The 14,849-nt window shown below is 43.4% G+C and overlaps 1 protein-coding gene across 1 annotated transcript; it reads right to left on the bottom strand.

Annotated features, from left to right (window-relative positions):
- Positions 1-1,800: 1,800 nt before the first annotated feature.
- Positions 1,801-5,480, bottom strand: LOC115558665 (potassium voltage-gated channel subfamily G member 4-like). The gene is made up of 3 exons (XM_030376979.1): positions 5,022-5,480; positions 3,749-4,589; positions 1,801-3,327 (listed from the first exon to the last, which is right to left on the bottom strand). Exons 2-3 carry the CDS (start codon positions 4,508-4,510, stop codon positions 2,491-2,493), a joined length of 1,599 nt encoding a protein of 532 aa, XP_030232839.1. The 5' UTR covers positions 4,511-4,589; positions 5,022-5,480; the 3' UTR covers positions 1,801-2,490.
- Between the last annotated feature and the right edge of the window lie 9,369 nt (positions 5,481-14,849).

Below are 14,849 nucleotides of genomic sequence, written 5' to 3' on the forward strand. Positions count from 1 at the left end.
TATATTATGCTATATATTTATTATGGTAGGCCTATTGAGGAATCAGTACAATTTAGTTTGGTTAGATTTGATGAAATGTCATGAGGAGATGTGAAAAGTAGGGTTTTTGGTTGATCTCTTAACTAGCGTTGGTTGGGCATCAAAAGGAAATTGCCCCATTGGTTATACTTCTACACCTGCGTAATGCGCTATGGAATTGCGTAACCACGGAGCCCCTCGAACCCGGCTTTAAGGTGAAGGCTGATTAGCTTTTAGTGTAACGTTAGCCCAGCGGTCCACTTTCTCCTTCTCTGGCTCTAGACGCTCAGCAGACTGTAGCAAAACTCTACAACTCACGACTACTAACGTTACTGTGAGACAAAATACGTTAGCAGCAGCTGTCTGTTCCTATGTTAAACACTGATTAAAGTGAAGCTGCTGTAGGCTATTTAGTGTTTTTAAACGGTTTAATCACTTGAACAAAGGTTCCTGATAATATTGATAGGGTAATAGTCAGTTATAAAAGTAAGAAGTGTGTGTGTGTTTGTGCGTGTGAGAGAGAGAGTAAAATTCAGTTTGTTTTATTGTAGGGAAGCAAGATGAGGGACACACTTGGATAATTTGGACACACACACACACACACACACACACACACACACACACACACACACAGCGGGCGAGGTCAATGCTTTACACCACCTGGCTGGTGGCGTGTAGAGTATATGCCGTTTAGAGCCCTATAAAAAGCCACAACCGGTTTAATTGGACTCCTACGCACAAAGGGCACAGCGTGGGGATGTTGGAAGCCTCTTTTATTGTAAGGATGCAGACAATGAAAATTGTGCTCCATGCTGCAATGCAGGGGGGGGGGGGGGGGGGGGTGTGATGGCTGCTTTCCCACATCGATTTCTCAATGCACAACAGGTATTCAGCCTCGCCCAGCCCAAGAGTCCCATCAGTCAAGACTCAGGCCAGGTGAGGCTGCTTATGCCAGCCATCATCCACATACACTCCCAGTGTCTCACCTGCACTGTGATTGCCTCCCCGGTCCCTGATTCGTCTCACCTGTGCTCCCTCATGTATAAATTGCCCTTGTTTCCATTTGTCTAATGTCAGTTCGCCTTGCGTCCCCTGGGTATTGTCAAGCCTCAGTATTTGCTAGTGTTTTGTGCCCAGATACTTGCAGATACTACTGCATGTAATTGTGTTTTGTATCCTCCTTAGCGAGCACCTTTTGTTATAATTTTGTATCCTCCATGAGAGCGTTTTTGTTACCATTTTCTAGTAAAGCGATTTTGGTTTAAACATACTGCCGTCTTTTGAGTTTTGATCTGAGTCCCTGTCCCTGAGTCAAGGCTTGACAATTCTAGCTATAATTGGATATCAACAGGTTTTGTCAACAGAACACTAATTGTGTGTTCTGTTCATTCGGAGATAATTGTTTTATTATTATCAAGGAACATTATTGGAGTCAGCAGATTTCATGATGGCATCTGATAATTTGAATACAAAATTCACTCACGTAAATTCTCTATTATGAAAGAAATTCAAACCGATCTAGCTTAGATCTTAAGGGGTGCTAATGATATATATATATTTATATATATATACTATTGAACTAGGATGATGTCATCTTCCAACAGGTATATCCTTGTCATTTGCGAGGCAAACTGCAGTAATGATGCAGTAAGGAAAAGGACTTTCCAAGAATCGATGAGAATGTGATACGATCTTATGTTAGTTGGATGATATATGATAATCTGAATTTGCAAAACATTGTTAGGAACATTATGTTAATCAAATCCACAACATCAACAAACAACAGCAATAAACAAACAATTTCAACATACAAACATAAACATAGATCAATGACTCGCATCGGCTTGCAAAAGATGGAAATCCCTTCTCTGAAAAGACTTTGACATCTTGGGTTATTTTTTTCATCCTCAAATGTCTCAATGGTGACAAATTCACCATCCGGTCACTCGGTTTATTACAATGAAGGTGGGCCGGATGCATTTCATGCATTGTGAATGCATTGTTGTCATGGTAAGGTTATATTGTGGGGATACACCATCTATTAGGGAGAAAAACATATTTTCTGTGGTATCTGAATTACTGTCTATAGAAACAATAATCATGAATATAGAAGGGATTAGCTATACATTATATATTGTGGGCTTTTTTTTATTGTTTTATTAAACCTTTACTTTGTAGGTTTTGCCATTAGCAATCTCTAGAGGCTTGAGTTGTAGCTACAGTTAAAGCTATTTCATTTTCATATGAATGTCATCTGTCATGCATATATGTATCATTATCAGCACTGTAAAGTTACAAACGTTCAGCAGTACACCTAGCCTGATGCCTTTTGAGAATGACAAAGAGATACACAATATATATATATATACATGCATGCATGCATAGAGAAAAAATGGCATAGAAACTATGATAGATACATAGATGTCTTTAGTATGGCTAACATACTGTATATATACAGTATATCCTGATCAATCAGAATGCAGTAGCTGGAAGAGTTGCCTGCTGAATTGTTCCTGACATCATATTGTTGTCGTCCTCTCCAGACGGAGCCTTCAGATGGCCAGGACCAAAATCAATGTTAGACAAATCGTCTTCAGTCTGTGCACTGAGTTCCGCTCCCTTCTCCTCTTTCCACAAGCGCTCGTACTCCTGCTTGAGCTCCTGGTAGGAGCGGGAGAAGGTGTGAAAGATGGAGGTGGCCGGGAACGCCATGATCAGGATCCCGCTCAGGATGCTAGTTAGCGCCACCATCTGTCCGGGGATGCTGTGCGGCACCATGTCGCCGTAGCCCACTGTCGTCATGGAGATGATGGCCCACCAGTACGACGCCGGGATGCTGCTGAAGCTCTGGTGGGGCGGGGTGGCGGAAAGCGGGGCCAGCTCGCTCTCGGCAAGGTGGACCAGCGGGGAGAAGAGAGCCACGGCCACGCAGACAAACAGCAGGAGCAGGCCGAACTCGCTCATGCTGCGCTGCATGGTAAGGCCCAGAGTCTGCAGGCCCAGGGAGTGGCGGGCCAGCCGCATGACGTACAGGATCCTCAGGGCCCGCAGCAGGCGCAGAATCAGCCCCAGTCTGTCCAGGTAACCGCGACCGTTGCCGGCGTCCAGATGCGTGTCTTCCTGGACCTCCACGGCGAGGCTCACGTAGTATGGCAGGATGGCGATGGCGTCGATGATGTTGAGGGGGCTGCACAGGAAGGCCAGCTTGCTCTGGGCGTTGAAGAACCGCAGCACAAACTCCAGGGTGAACCAGGCGACGCAGATGGACTCGACGACAAATATGTTCCGACACTTTTGGGAGCATTCACCCTATTGGAATAAAACAGAAAACATGAGCCATTTTCTTCTCGAACTTAATGAAAAAGTTTTTCATTAAGCACCTTTCAGTTCCCGATATTCTTGCACCATTCAAATCCCATATTAAAGTTAACAGAAAGTTGGTACGGCTATTATTTTCACGAATCCTCCCTTTCTGCTTATAAACAAAATGTAGCCTGTTCCCCCAGAAGAACGTTGGTGTATTTGAGTGTCTGTGTTTACATTTCTTAGTGTTAGGACAGGCCAGTGCCTCTCCAACTGATAAAATGTGTTATTTCCAACAATCCTCCATTGGTTTATGTCCCAACAAGGACCAACCAACCGGGACGTCTGGGACACAGCCAGGGGCCGTATACCTTATCAAGGGAGACTGCCTCTGTTCAGATAACCAATGTTCCTTCTAAACACACACCTTGGATTCTTCCTCTCTGAGATCAGGCATGGTGCTGATGCACAGACTGATCACGGTGATGGCCACCATGACGACGGAGAAACACGCAAACGCCTGGCCCGCGGGGCCCGAGTGCGGGTTCTCCATGACCTCCCGCAGCACCCCTATCGCTCTCTGGTAGCCCCCCGTGGCCTCTAGGGGTAGCGCCTTCTTCAGCACGCTCCTCCGCTGCCTCCACTCCTCCTCCTTGCGCTCCCGCTCGGCCACCTCCTCCACCCGGGTGGTCATGCGGCGCCGGCAGCAGCGCTCCATGTGTCCGGGCTCCACGCCCCAGTAGTCCAGCTCGTCGTGGAGCGCCACGGCGCACAGCTCCCGCAGCAGCCGCAGCTTGCCGGCGGCCAGGAAGTTGAGGACGACCCGGAAGGCGGTGGGGTTGCGGTCGAAGAAGAACTCCTTGCGGGCGTCGTCGTAGTCGTCGCAGAGGCACGCTATCTCCGCGGGGCTGGTGCACAGCCGCAGCCGGCCCAGCCTGCTGTGGGGGAACTGCTCCAGGGTGCTCCAGGGGAAGGCGTAGCGGTTCCCCCCCACGTTGACCAGCGCCTGCAGGGCGGGGTCCACGGCGTGGCATGCCTCGGGCGCACGGAGCAGCCGGGCACGCTGGAAGTACGCGCCCTTGATGGTCTCCGTCTCTGGGATCTCGGTGAAGAAGCGGTCCAGGCTGCTGTCCTCACTGCTGCTGGAGTAGGTGCTGAAGTCATTGTTGGCGTTGCTGATGATGGGCATTCTTCCAGGATGTCCCTTCGGTGGCGACAGCAGGTGTACGGAGATTGGGCACGAGGGCACACAGGAATCCTGGTCAATTCTGATCATAAACAAAATAAAATTCAAAATTACTTTGTTTGGTTGCACACAGAATCGGTAGATGATATCTGGGCATGCCTTGTGCATCACAAATATGGTTCATGAGCTTATTGTTAATCACAAACACTCTTACCTACAATAATGAGTGTTTTGACATTGTTTCTCCTGGTTTGAGAAGTAGACCTTAGGTCAGTTATGTTAGGCATTGCATAATCAGTCAAGCTATGACATATGCAGCCATGTTTATGCAGTTATTAAAATACAATTTTAATTGTCATATATTTATTATTCACTATGCTAATTAAGGTCTAAACAGATCTCCTTCCTACTGACTTCAGAAATTGAATGGCTTTCGCTTCTAAATTGGCACGAGTAATTCGATGCTAAATCGATTCTAAATAGAAATAAGGAATTGTTTTGAGTATCCACTTACCTTATATGGGCCTAGTGTGTGGTATTAATCCCTTACTGGTAGCATAATAACAATCCATAGGCCTACATAACACGATTTCCAATCGCTGAAAAAGAAAATCTATATATCGTATTAAAAATTAGAAATAAAAACAAAAGCTAGAGAATAACATTGCGTCGATTGCCTAAAACTGAAAAACAACCCTGAAACCAGAAGCAGCTTTATTCGTATCGTGGCAACTTGATGCTTGAAGCTGAAGTTCGCACCGAGTCGCTCCACAGCATCAAAACAAAATCAGCTGCACCCCCGATTATTCGTTGAAATCAGTCCGGGGTTCAAATAGTTCAATGTTAATCGGGTCTTTAAGTGCAGCTACCGTTGTTTCGTGTTAAAGTCCCAACGATGAGTAACCTAAAAAACGATTAGGTTTTCTAATGTCCTGAGAAACGCTGCTGAAATATATTCATCTGGTTGGTGGGATGATCCTCCTCTCTCTCTCTCTCTCTCTCTCTCTCTCTCTCTCTCTCTCTCTCTCTCTCTCTCTCTCCCCCCCCCCTCTCGCTCTCCCTCCCCCCCCCCTCTCTCTCTCTCTCTCTCTCTCTCTCCCCCCCCCCCCCCCCCCCCCCCCCCCCCCCCCCCCCCCCCCCCCCCCCCCCCCCCCCCCCCCCCCCCCCCCCCCCCCCCCCCCCCCCCCCCCCCCCCCCCCCCCCCCCCCCCCCCCCCCCCCCCCCCCCCCCCCCCCCCCCCCCCCCCCCCCCTCTCTCTCTCTCTCTCTCTCTCTCTCTCTCTCTCTCTCTCTCTCTCTCTCTCTCTCTCTCTCTCTCTCTCTCTCTCTCTCTCTCTCTCTCCTGCTATAGAAGACACATGGCCTATAAGCTCTTTGTTCTAATACACCAAAACCACAGCATTTAATGAGGAAATAGATATCCAAATACAGAGGGATTATTTGAGTAAGAATACAAATCATATTATGTCAGACTGCAAGCCTGGCGATTAAATGTACTTTTTCCACAAGAGAGGACAACATTTTAAACTCTCTCTTAACTTCCCTACTCCACATTGTTGGTTACATATTGTTCTCAAAATATTTTACTAATGTACACCCTTGTTGTTGCAGACACGTGACCCTTTACCAACACAAAACCTTTTGGGGCAGGAAATGTAAGTCCATTTGCATGTTTTTTAATAAACATTAACATTAAACTCTTGGTGTGGATAGTCGGAGAACAAGTGGATTTGTGCCTCACTAATGGGTGTTGTCTTTCATTAGGAACATTTATTAAGTATTCAGAAATACATAATTCTATTCAGGTGGTATAGATTCTGAGTTCTGTACCCCCTCCAGTCCTTCAATACCTGTGTGTATTCTTGAAACATTGGAATATAGGATTTTGGTAAAGCCTTAGGGTTATTGACCTTTCTTTTTAAGTATAGACACATAAACCCAGTTGTCTCATAAATCAGTAATGTTAATCTGGACCCGGGATTAGAATTGGAGGAAACATCCAAACATTGAGGGATTATCTGATCAGAAACAAAGCTTCTATCTCTTTATTATTATGCCAGACTGCAATGTTAATCTCCTTAAAGAGATACATGTTTCATGGTTTGCTATCTGGTAGTACACTTGTTTAGCTAACATTTAGGTGCAACATTCATACAAGACGTTGTTGCTTAGGCTGTTTTGCAGCATCCTTTGCCCCAATTACACTGACAACATTGGAGGTTATCATGCATCACTGGAATCACTGACTCTTGAAAATTGTCCCTGCTCATTTAATTGGAAGCCATTGCCATGGGAGCTACTCTCCAGAACGACTGATTAATCACTTCACCCACTGCCACTTGGTACACACTCAGCCCCTGAGCTTCCCTGTCCTGTCCTGGGCATGTCTTAGTATTGGTGCCCAGCCATGTTTTGTATAATGTATATATACATATTTTGTCTGAAAACATTGTTGTTTAGGAAAACAGTAGTAGAGTTTGATGAGTGACAATAGGATGAATTGAACAGTTATAATAAAGTAACATTTCAATGTTAATAATATTTGAATGATTTAAGTATATTGATAAACACAGGGGTCATGCATGGTAGCTTTCGTTTCATTAAGCATTCAGGACTTGTTTGTGACGTCACTTTTCCCTAAATGCACTCCTCTCAGAGGCATGCAGTAGCTCAGGGGGTAGAGCGATTGAACTTGTAAGTTGAAGGTTGCTTGTTCGATACTTGGCTCCTCCTAGCTGGGTCGAGTTGTCTCTGGGCAAGTCGCCCGCCTGGTCCCGATGAGCTGGCTCTGTCTTTGTTTGGTCACGGTTGACACCGCGTACAGTGTGTGTAAAAAAAAAAAAGGTTTTAGGTTACTTTGCATAAAAGCATCTTCCAAAGGCACTACATGTAAATGTAAACCTCTCTGTGTCCTGTTTCCTGTGCCCGGACAGAGAGCATGTTTGCTAGGATGCTGTCACTCGATCACACAGGGTGTTCTCAGATTATATGTGCCAGGGTTCATTTTACACCTAATGCGGGCCAGCCACTGAGCTCTGTTCTCAGTTTACATTTGGTGGAGAGAAAATATCAATGCCTACCCTCTCCAAACGCTTCATAGTGTTGTTATGAACATTGCTGTTTTGGGAGATATTATTGCCATTGTATGCTTGTGGTCAATATACAATATATCCCAACTGCAAAAGGAGACCAACATAATAGGACAAAGTAATTAGTTGGTCTGCGTGATTTAATTAGTTGGGCTATTGATTTGCGTAATTGAAATGTTAAACCAGCCAGAGGGAGTTGATTCATCTTCCATACTTTTTAGCTGGAAACTGGAAACTGAAAATGTGAGATGATGACATTTTTTAAGTTGTTAAATTGTTGTAATTGATTTCCTCTTCAATCCAGCCCAAGAGGAAAACAACTTTGGCTAATACTGGCAGGGATTGGACTCCCTTGAAACAATCAACAATATAAACAATACGTAAGGCAATCAGACCAAAGCAGGCAATGAGTGTAAAGTAAGATTACAACAAATGGGCACAGGATAGGACATAACGGAACTTGTAAAATGCATGGTATATAATCAAATGCTTATTGTTTGTTGTCAGAGGGGAAGTCGGGAGTGAGGAACACGCCACTAGGCTTACATAATGAAGTTTCTGTAATATCCAGGTCAATGGCACAAAAAAGAGAAGAAAACACACACACACCCACACACACACCAACACACACACACACATTACGATGGAGGATGGGCAGAGCGGAGAATGGAATTTCAATTACACATGCTGTTCCCTTCTTTGAATGAAACGCAACCCCTTGCTCAGGAATGAGGAAGGAGTAACCAGGCTACCAAACTCTTAGTGTTATAATTTTACGTTTGTTAAACGTATATGTTAAACGTGTGGCCTCTTATGGAAGACATATATTTTAAGGTCATATTGGTCATGTTTCTTGCTATAACACACCTAACCACAAAACAAGTTTTGCCGGTAACGATCACATTGGGGTACCCAGCCGAGGGAAAAACTTGTATGTGGTCTCCCCCTGTGTCTGCCACACCCCCTGTCTACCTCTGTGCTGCGCCTACCACACCTCAACTGTTCATATCTGGCCTGCATCAGCTCATCAACTCCCCTTCAAATACACCGGGTTTCCCTGCAGTCATCGCCAGATCGTACTTCAGCGATAGTTTTTTGTAACCAGCTCAAGTATTTTCTAACACTTCCTAGTTGTTATTCTCCTGTTGAAATCTGGCCTTTGTTTCCTTTTGCCAGTGTTTTTGTGGATCAACACCTCAAGCCTGCCTGCTTCATTTCTTCCAGCCTGAAGCTCCCCACTCTCCAACCTGACCCCTGCCTCACCCCTGGTCTGCTCCAAATAAACCTTGTCATTAGTAACCCAAATCCAGTCCTGTCTCTCCAGTCCTATAGAAATTGAAACCTGCATTTAGTGCTACATTTTTTGCTTATATTCACGGGCGAAAGGGCAGCCTGAACCGATTTTTAGTGTGCGATGGAGCTGGGTTTCAGCTGTCCTGATGTCAGTGAGGAGCTCGTTCCGCCATTGTGAACCCAGGTCTCGTACTGAGGGACTAACAAGCTGTTTGGCAGTCATAGGGTGACTTGCACATGTCCTGTAGGATCGGCCTGAGACATTTGCAGCATGGCAGGCAAGTACCCATGACCTGATTCGGATTCAAGCATTCAATGATAGCCAGTGCAAAGTGCGAAGCAACAGTGTAGTGTGAGTGAACTTGGTTTAGCTCTAGCTTTGGAAGTAAGTTTGCTCACTGGATGAGCAGTAGGGCTCTGTAGGGACCCTTCGGCTAGGTGGGGCTGAACACCTATTGAGACTGCACACCTGTGCAATGAGTTATCGATGTGCATAGGTTAAACCAGCCATTCCCACACTCACTCAAGAGATCATAGACATGCATGGCTCCCCACCTGCTCTATGCCCCATTGACAAAAACTCAGCAATAAACTGGTTTCAATGTCTACAGCCTGTCTGCTGGATTTGGAGGAGCCCAGTAAAGCCAGCTAGGTGGAGGGTGGCAGCTAGGTGGCTTATAGCCCCTGACAATGCTACACCCATTTGTAGAAAATATGTCTGGATCATGGATGGACAGGGCACATTTATCCAGATATCACAACCATATCCATGCGATGGATTGTTTAGTGTTTGCCAAATTGGTTTATTAAGCGATTGTAGTAGGCCTATGCAACTAAATTACTCCCTAAGGGTGGATAATTAGGTACAATTCTAAAACTTCAAACTGCTTTGGGTAAAACATTTCTGTAAAAGTTGGACGCGAGAAAGCCGAAACAGATGGCTCTTTGCATTTATTCAAAATCTGAGCTCTGTAAACAAATATGTCTCTAATCCTATAGTTATTCTTCCTGAAATACAGGTTTGCCTCTGTGGTCGATCTAACGCTTATCTTTAGCATAGGCCTACCTGTAAAAATATTTGCGAACAGTAATCTGATCTCTCTATATCACTCTTCCCCCTAAATCCAGGGGTAAATCAGGGGGCGGACCAAGTGCTCATCAAATACATTCGGGTTTACCATTACGTGCATTGACATCATAGACGGAGCATCGAACGCTACTGCCTACTGGCGCTGACGAGACGTGGGGCCGCCATCTTGGAGTGGTAATCCGATAGATCAAAATTCGGAACATAATCCCGAGAAGGGGGAAAAAAACGGTCAGCTATTGAATAAATAGTATATGATTAGGCTATATATATATACATACATATATATCCCACATAAACAATGTATGATTACATTAGATATCTATATATCCTACCTAGACTGTATCTCTGAATGTTTATTCTGTCTTGACACTAGTGATATTTTACTTTTATTAACAACATTCTTTCCTTAAATTATTGTAATGTTCACAGTGATTGTTTTACATGTATTTTTTTATGGATGTCGCTTTGGAATAAAGAGTCTGCCAAATACTTAAACAACATAGAACCTGAACGTTTTTATATCAGCTAAAAGTTTGCTGGTGGGAATTGATACAGGAAAATGATCAGACCAGAACGAGTGAAATTCAAAATACAATAAAAAAGCAGCCAGGGTAAATGCAGACTGACTGTATACAGTGTTTCAAAAATAAGAGAATAAAATACTAAAGAATTATCATGGAAAATAAATCTATCGCATTAGGTCTGATTATCATGAATTAGAAGTAAAATTCAAAATACAATAAAAAGCAGTCAGGGTAAATGCAGACTGACCAATGTAGTGTATGCAAGGCAATGTGAATGTAAAAAATATCAATATCTGTGTGTGATTAAAACCCTGAAAGAGGACTGTTTGGCATAGCTTCTTTCTCGTGCTCCTTTCAGAAGTTCAAGAGAGGCGAGTTTGGCAATGTGGTCAGCCTTATCTTATGAAACACAGACACAACCAATGATAACAAGTCTGAATGTTGGTTGTCGAAGCCAAACTGTGTTCCCCAAGCAGAAATACATCCTCTGTTCCAATCTCCGCTCAGACTTTATGCTGCTCCCTGGCTTCCCAGTCCCCATCCCCACATCAAGATGGCGGCCGCATTTCTCGCGTCCCAGCAGGCAATGCTGCGTCTATGGATGTCGTGTATTCGGGTAAACCATTGCTATGAGTAGGCATAGTCATTACATCATGCCAGGGGCATGAACTTCCCTTGATCAAACTCATTTATCTGAATAAACTGGGAATCTCTCCGGGTGATACTGCCTTCTGCCACATTTATTCCCGAACTCGCTGGTTTGCTTACAGAGACAAGCCAGAACCAGATATCTCAGCCACATCCTAGAGGCCACAAACTTCAAATGCCCCATATCAGGATTTCATCCCCTGCAAGCCGCTTCTGAGATTATGAGATGAAATCCTTCCCAGACCTGAGATTATGAGCAAATGCACATTCAATGTTTTGAATAAAAAAAAAAAGAGGTTGCGCCGGCCAGTTTTGAATCCAAATTATTGGATCCAAATTAAATCCCCTAAACTGTATTCTTCTGTCAAAATCTTCAGGCCCACCCATTATTATGACCAACCTAACCTACATTCAGAAGCCTATATATTTCATATTTGAATTAATGATCAGCTATTTTACAAACCAACAATTTTACATAACAGCCATTTATAAATCAGCTTAATTGTATCTCATAAGACAAGCTACGATATTGGCTATACTCAGGGATGGGCAGTATTTCAAATACATGTATTTAGAATAAGTTTTTCAAATACAAAATACTATTTTCTAATTTGTATTTTATTTAGAGGATGAAAATTCCTTGGCATTTTTTATCAAAAAATGTCAAATTGTATTTTCAATATACTGTAAAATACTTTCTGTCAAACAACCTGATGACACCTACTGTATCTATCTATAATGCACGAAATTAAATCTCTGGCTCTGTCCGTCTGTGGCACCCTCGCATGGTCAAGCCCCGGTATACCGCTCTCGGCCACTATGACACACACTTTTTTGGCGCTGTTTCACATCACACTTGCTATGGACATGCACATTGCATACGCTACGGGCGGTCAATGCACTAGTCGTCTCGTCATCACAACACAAAACGCCAGTTGAGGGTTTAATTTCCTTTCCTGGACTTATTTACAGGCCCCATGGGCGTCGTCTATAATTAATAATAATTCATTGAATTTATTTAGCGCTTTTCTAGACACTCAAAGACGCCTACAGTGAAGGGGGGGGGGGGGGACCTCACTAACCACCACCAGTATGTAGCACCCATTTGGGTGATGCACGGCAGCCAATCGGCGCCAGAACGCTCACCACACACCAGCTTGAGGTGGAGAGTGAGGGATGAGGTCTGAATGCAACACTGTTTGAGAAGTTAGTTGTGCTTAAAGGCATCAACTGAGGAGAAACAACACACCGCTAAGGTGGCTAAAGTTACACATAGGACTACTCCTTTGCTCACACAAGGACAGCAAAAGGACTTGAGTTCACAAGCTTTGATAGCACACTTGGGTTTGCTATTTTCCTTTCTTTTCTGTTTTACAGATTTAACCTTGACTTTAAATTTGTCTATGTTCTCTGACCTATGAAATATGTCAGTGCTATGGTGAGTTGACACGGTAATTTCCTACCTCAAACAAGGACATTTCCAACCTCTTGCAAATAAGAAATGATGGATAATGTCATAATTATTGGCTTCTAATTGGCTTAACTGATTGGATTGTTTAATGTGACAACCAGCTTGTTTTCTTTATTTTTTGTATTTAGGCCTACATTGATAGATTGATTGATTGATTGTCTTTATTTCGAACATGCAAGCAATAAAAAACATGATTATTAATCAATTAATGATTATCAATTGATTATTAATAGATGAAATAAAAAAAAAAAGAGACAACCAAAAAAAAAAACACAAAAGAAGTAAAATTAAAAAAAACAACTTTCTACATGCTCGAAAGGGGGTAGGAGGAAGTAAAAAAACGTATCTAGTCCTACCCCTTAATAGATCAATTTAGCTTGGATAGATGTCACCAACATGTCCTACCATACCTATCAGTGGCGTGCACAGACATTTTGGGGGGCAGCTGCTCAGGGAAAAATAAGGGCACATTAAAGTGTCATTTCGAAGTGAAGAGTGATCATTACCACTTTTCTAAAGCAGCATCCTCCTCAGTGCCATGTCTTGATGTTGATGACCTCACTATGATTGATCTTGATATATTTTTCTATAGCAAGCAGGAGAAGGTCAGAGAGCCGTTCTTCTCCACACAGACTTCTTAGTTTAGTTTTGATAATTTTCAGCTTTGAAAATTATCTCTCCACAGAAGCAGTTGTCACTGGCAATGTTTCATCGATTTTTTTCATCTTCACAAAGGCAGGAAAGATGAGCCGGCCACTGTTTTCCCTCAGTATGGCAAAGATTTCTTTGAGGTCTTTTGCAGGAAAGCTGGAGTAGAACACCTTTAGTTCTGTCTTCAGCTGGTCCTCGTCTTCTCCATAGAAATCAGGATGTGGACGGCTTCCTTGGCTTCTGCGTTTGGCGTGCTTACCCAGTTGGCATGTACCGTGAAGGGTAGAAGGACTGAATGATTCTAGCAGTGGGACTTCAGCTCCTCAGTCACAGTATCCAGAAAGGAGGCTTAGGGGGCAAACAATACACTCTAGACTCAATTCATTTATGTGTTACATCGCCGGTTGGGCAGGGCAGGGGAGTAGGTGTGTGTGGGCAGCAGCTGTGAACTACAGCTGCAACGCGCCTCCGTTTGTGTCCGCTCTGCGCGTTCACGTTGACAAAGGAAGAGAGTTGTGTGCGAGGAGGGGGGGGGGCATATATATTGGGCCATTATTATCACACGTTTTTAATTGTCGAGCCTTTATAGATGATAATGTCGGCATGGGCCACATACACTGTTTAAAAAAAAATTACAAAATTCAGATTATTTTATTTTTTTCAAAAGGGCACTTGATTGGGTCAGGGGGCAAAGGGCAGGTGCTATAACACCACCTTGGGTCTACCTGTGCACGCCACTGATACCTATACATGTATATTATAAGTTACTATATATATAGATATTACAAATATAGATACAAATACCATGTATATTACAAAACTACAGTCTACATATGTCAATGTTACAGAGGCTTTTCTAAATTTCTGTACTTTGTGAAGATGATGTCTTTATATTTGTTTTTGAACTGTCTTATGCTTTGGCTTTTCTGTACTTCCACAATTAACTTATTCCACAATTTAACTCCGTAGATGCTGATACAAAAGCTCTTTTTCGTTGTGCGTGTGTGGTGGACCTTGAAGTTCAGCTGTCCCCTTAACTTATAACGTCCCTCCCTTTCAGAAAACATTGCCTGTATGTTTTTTGGTAGCATATCATTTCTGGCTTTGAAGATTGTTTGGGCAGTTTTGAATTCAACCAGATCAGGACATTTGAGAGTTTTGGACTATATGTTCATGATAAATTACATTATGGATTATTCTAATGGCTCGCTTCTGAAGAATACACAACGGTTGTAAAGAGCTTAGAGGTGGTGCACACACCTGTTTCAGGTGTAGCCTATACAAAATTATTCAACTGTGATGCAACTCACCAGTAGTGACGATGTTAAATAACTGAAAAGGTTAAAATGCTACCTAGTTTAAACAGTATAACAAATATTGTTGAAATGTTCAAAATATAAAACAGAGCGCTACATCAAAAGAAGCACTTAGAAGGGGTACAAATGACTTTAAAATGCATATTTAGCCAACCATTTGTGGATGAGTGCTTCAATTCGGTTTTACAGTTTCTATAGATGGTATACAGGTGGTGGCAGTAATGAGCCAGTTTTCTTTTTGAAGCAGCCAAAGGAGACGAC

This window comes from Gadus morhua, chromosome 14 (genome assembly GCF_902167405.1).
Source record: "Gadus morhua chromosome 14, gadMor3.0, whole genome shotgun sequence".
Taxonomy (NCBI): Eukaryota; Metazoa; Chordata; class Actinopteri; order Gadiformes; family Gadidae; genus Gadus; species Gadus morhua.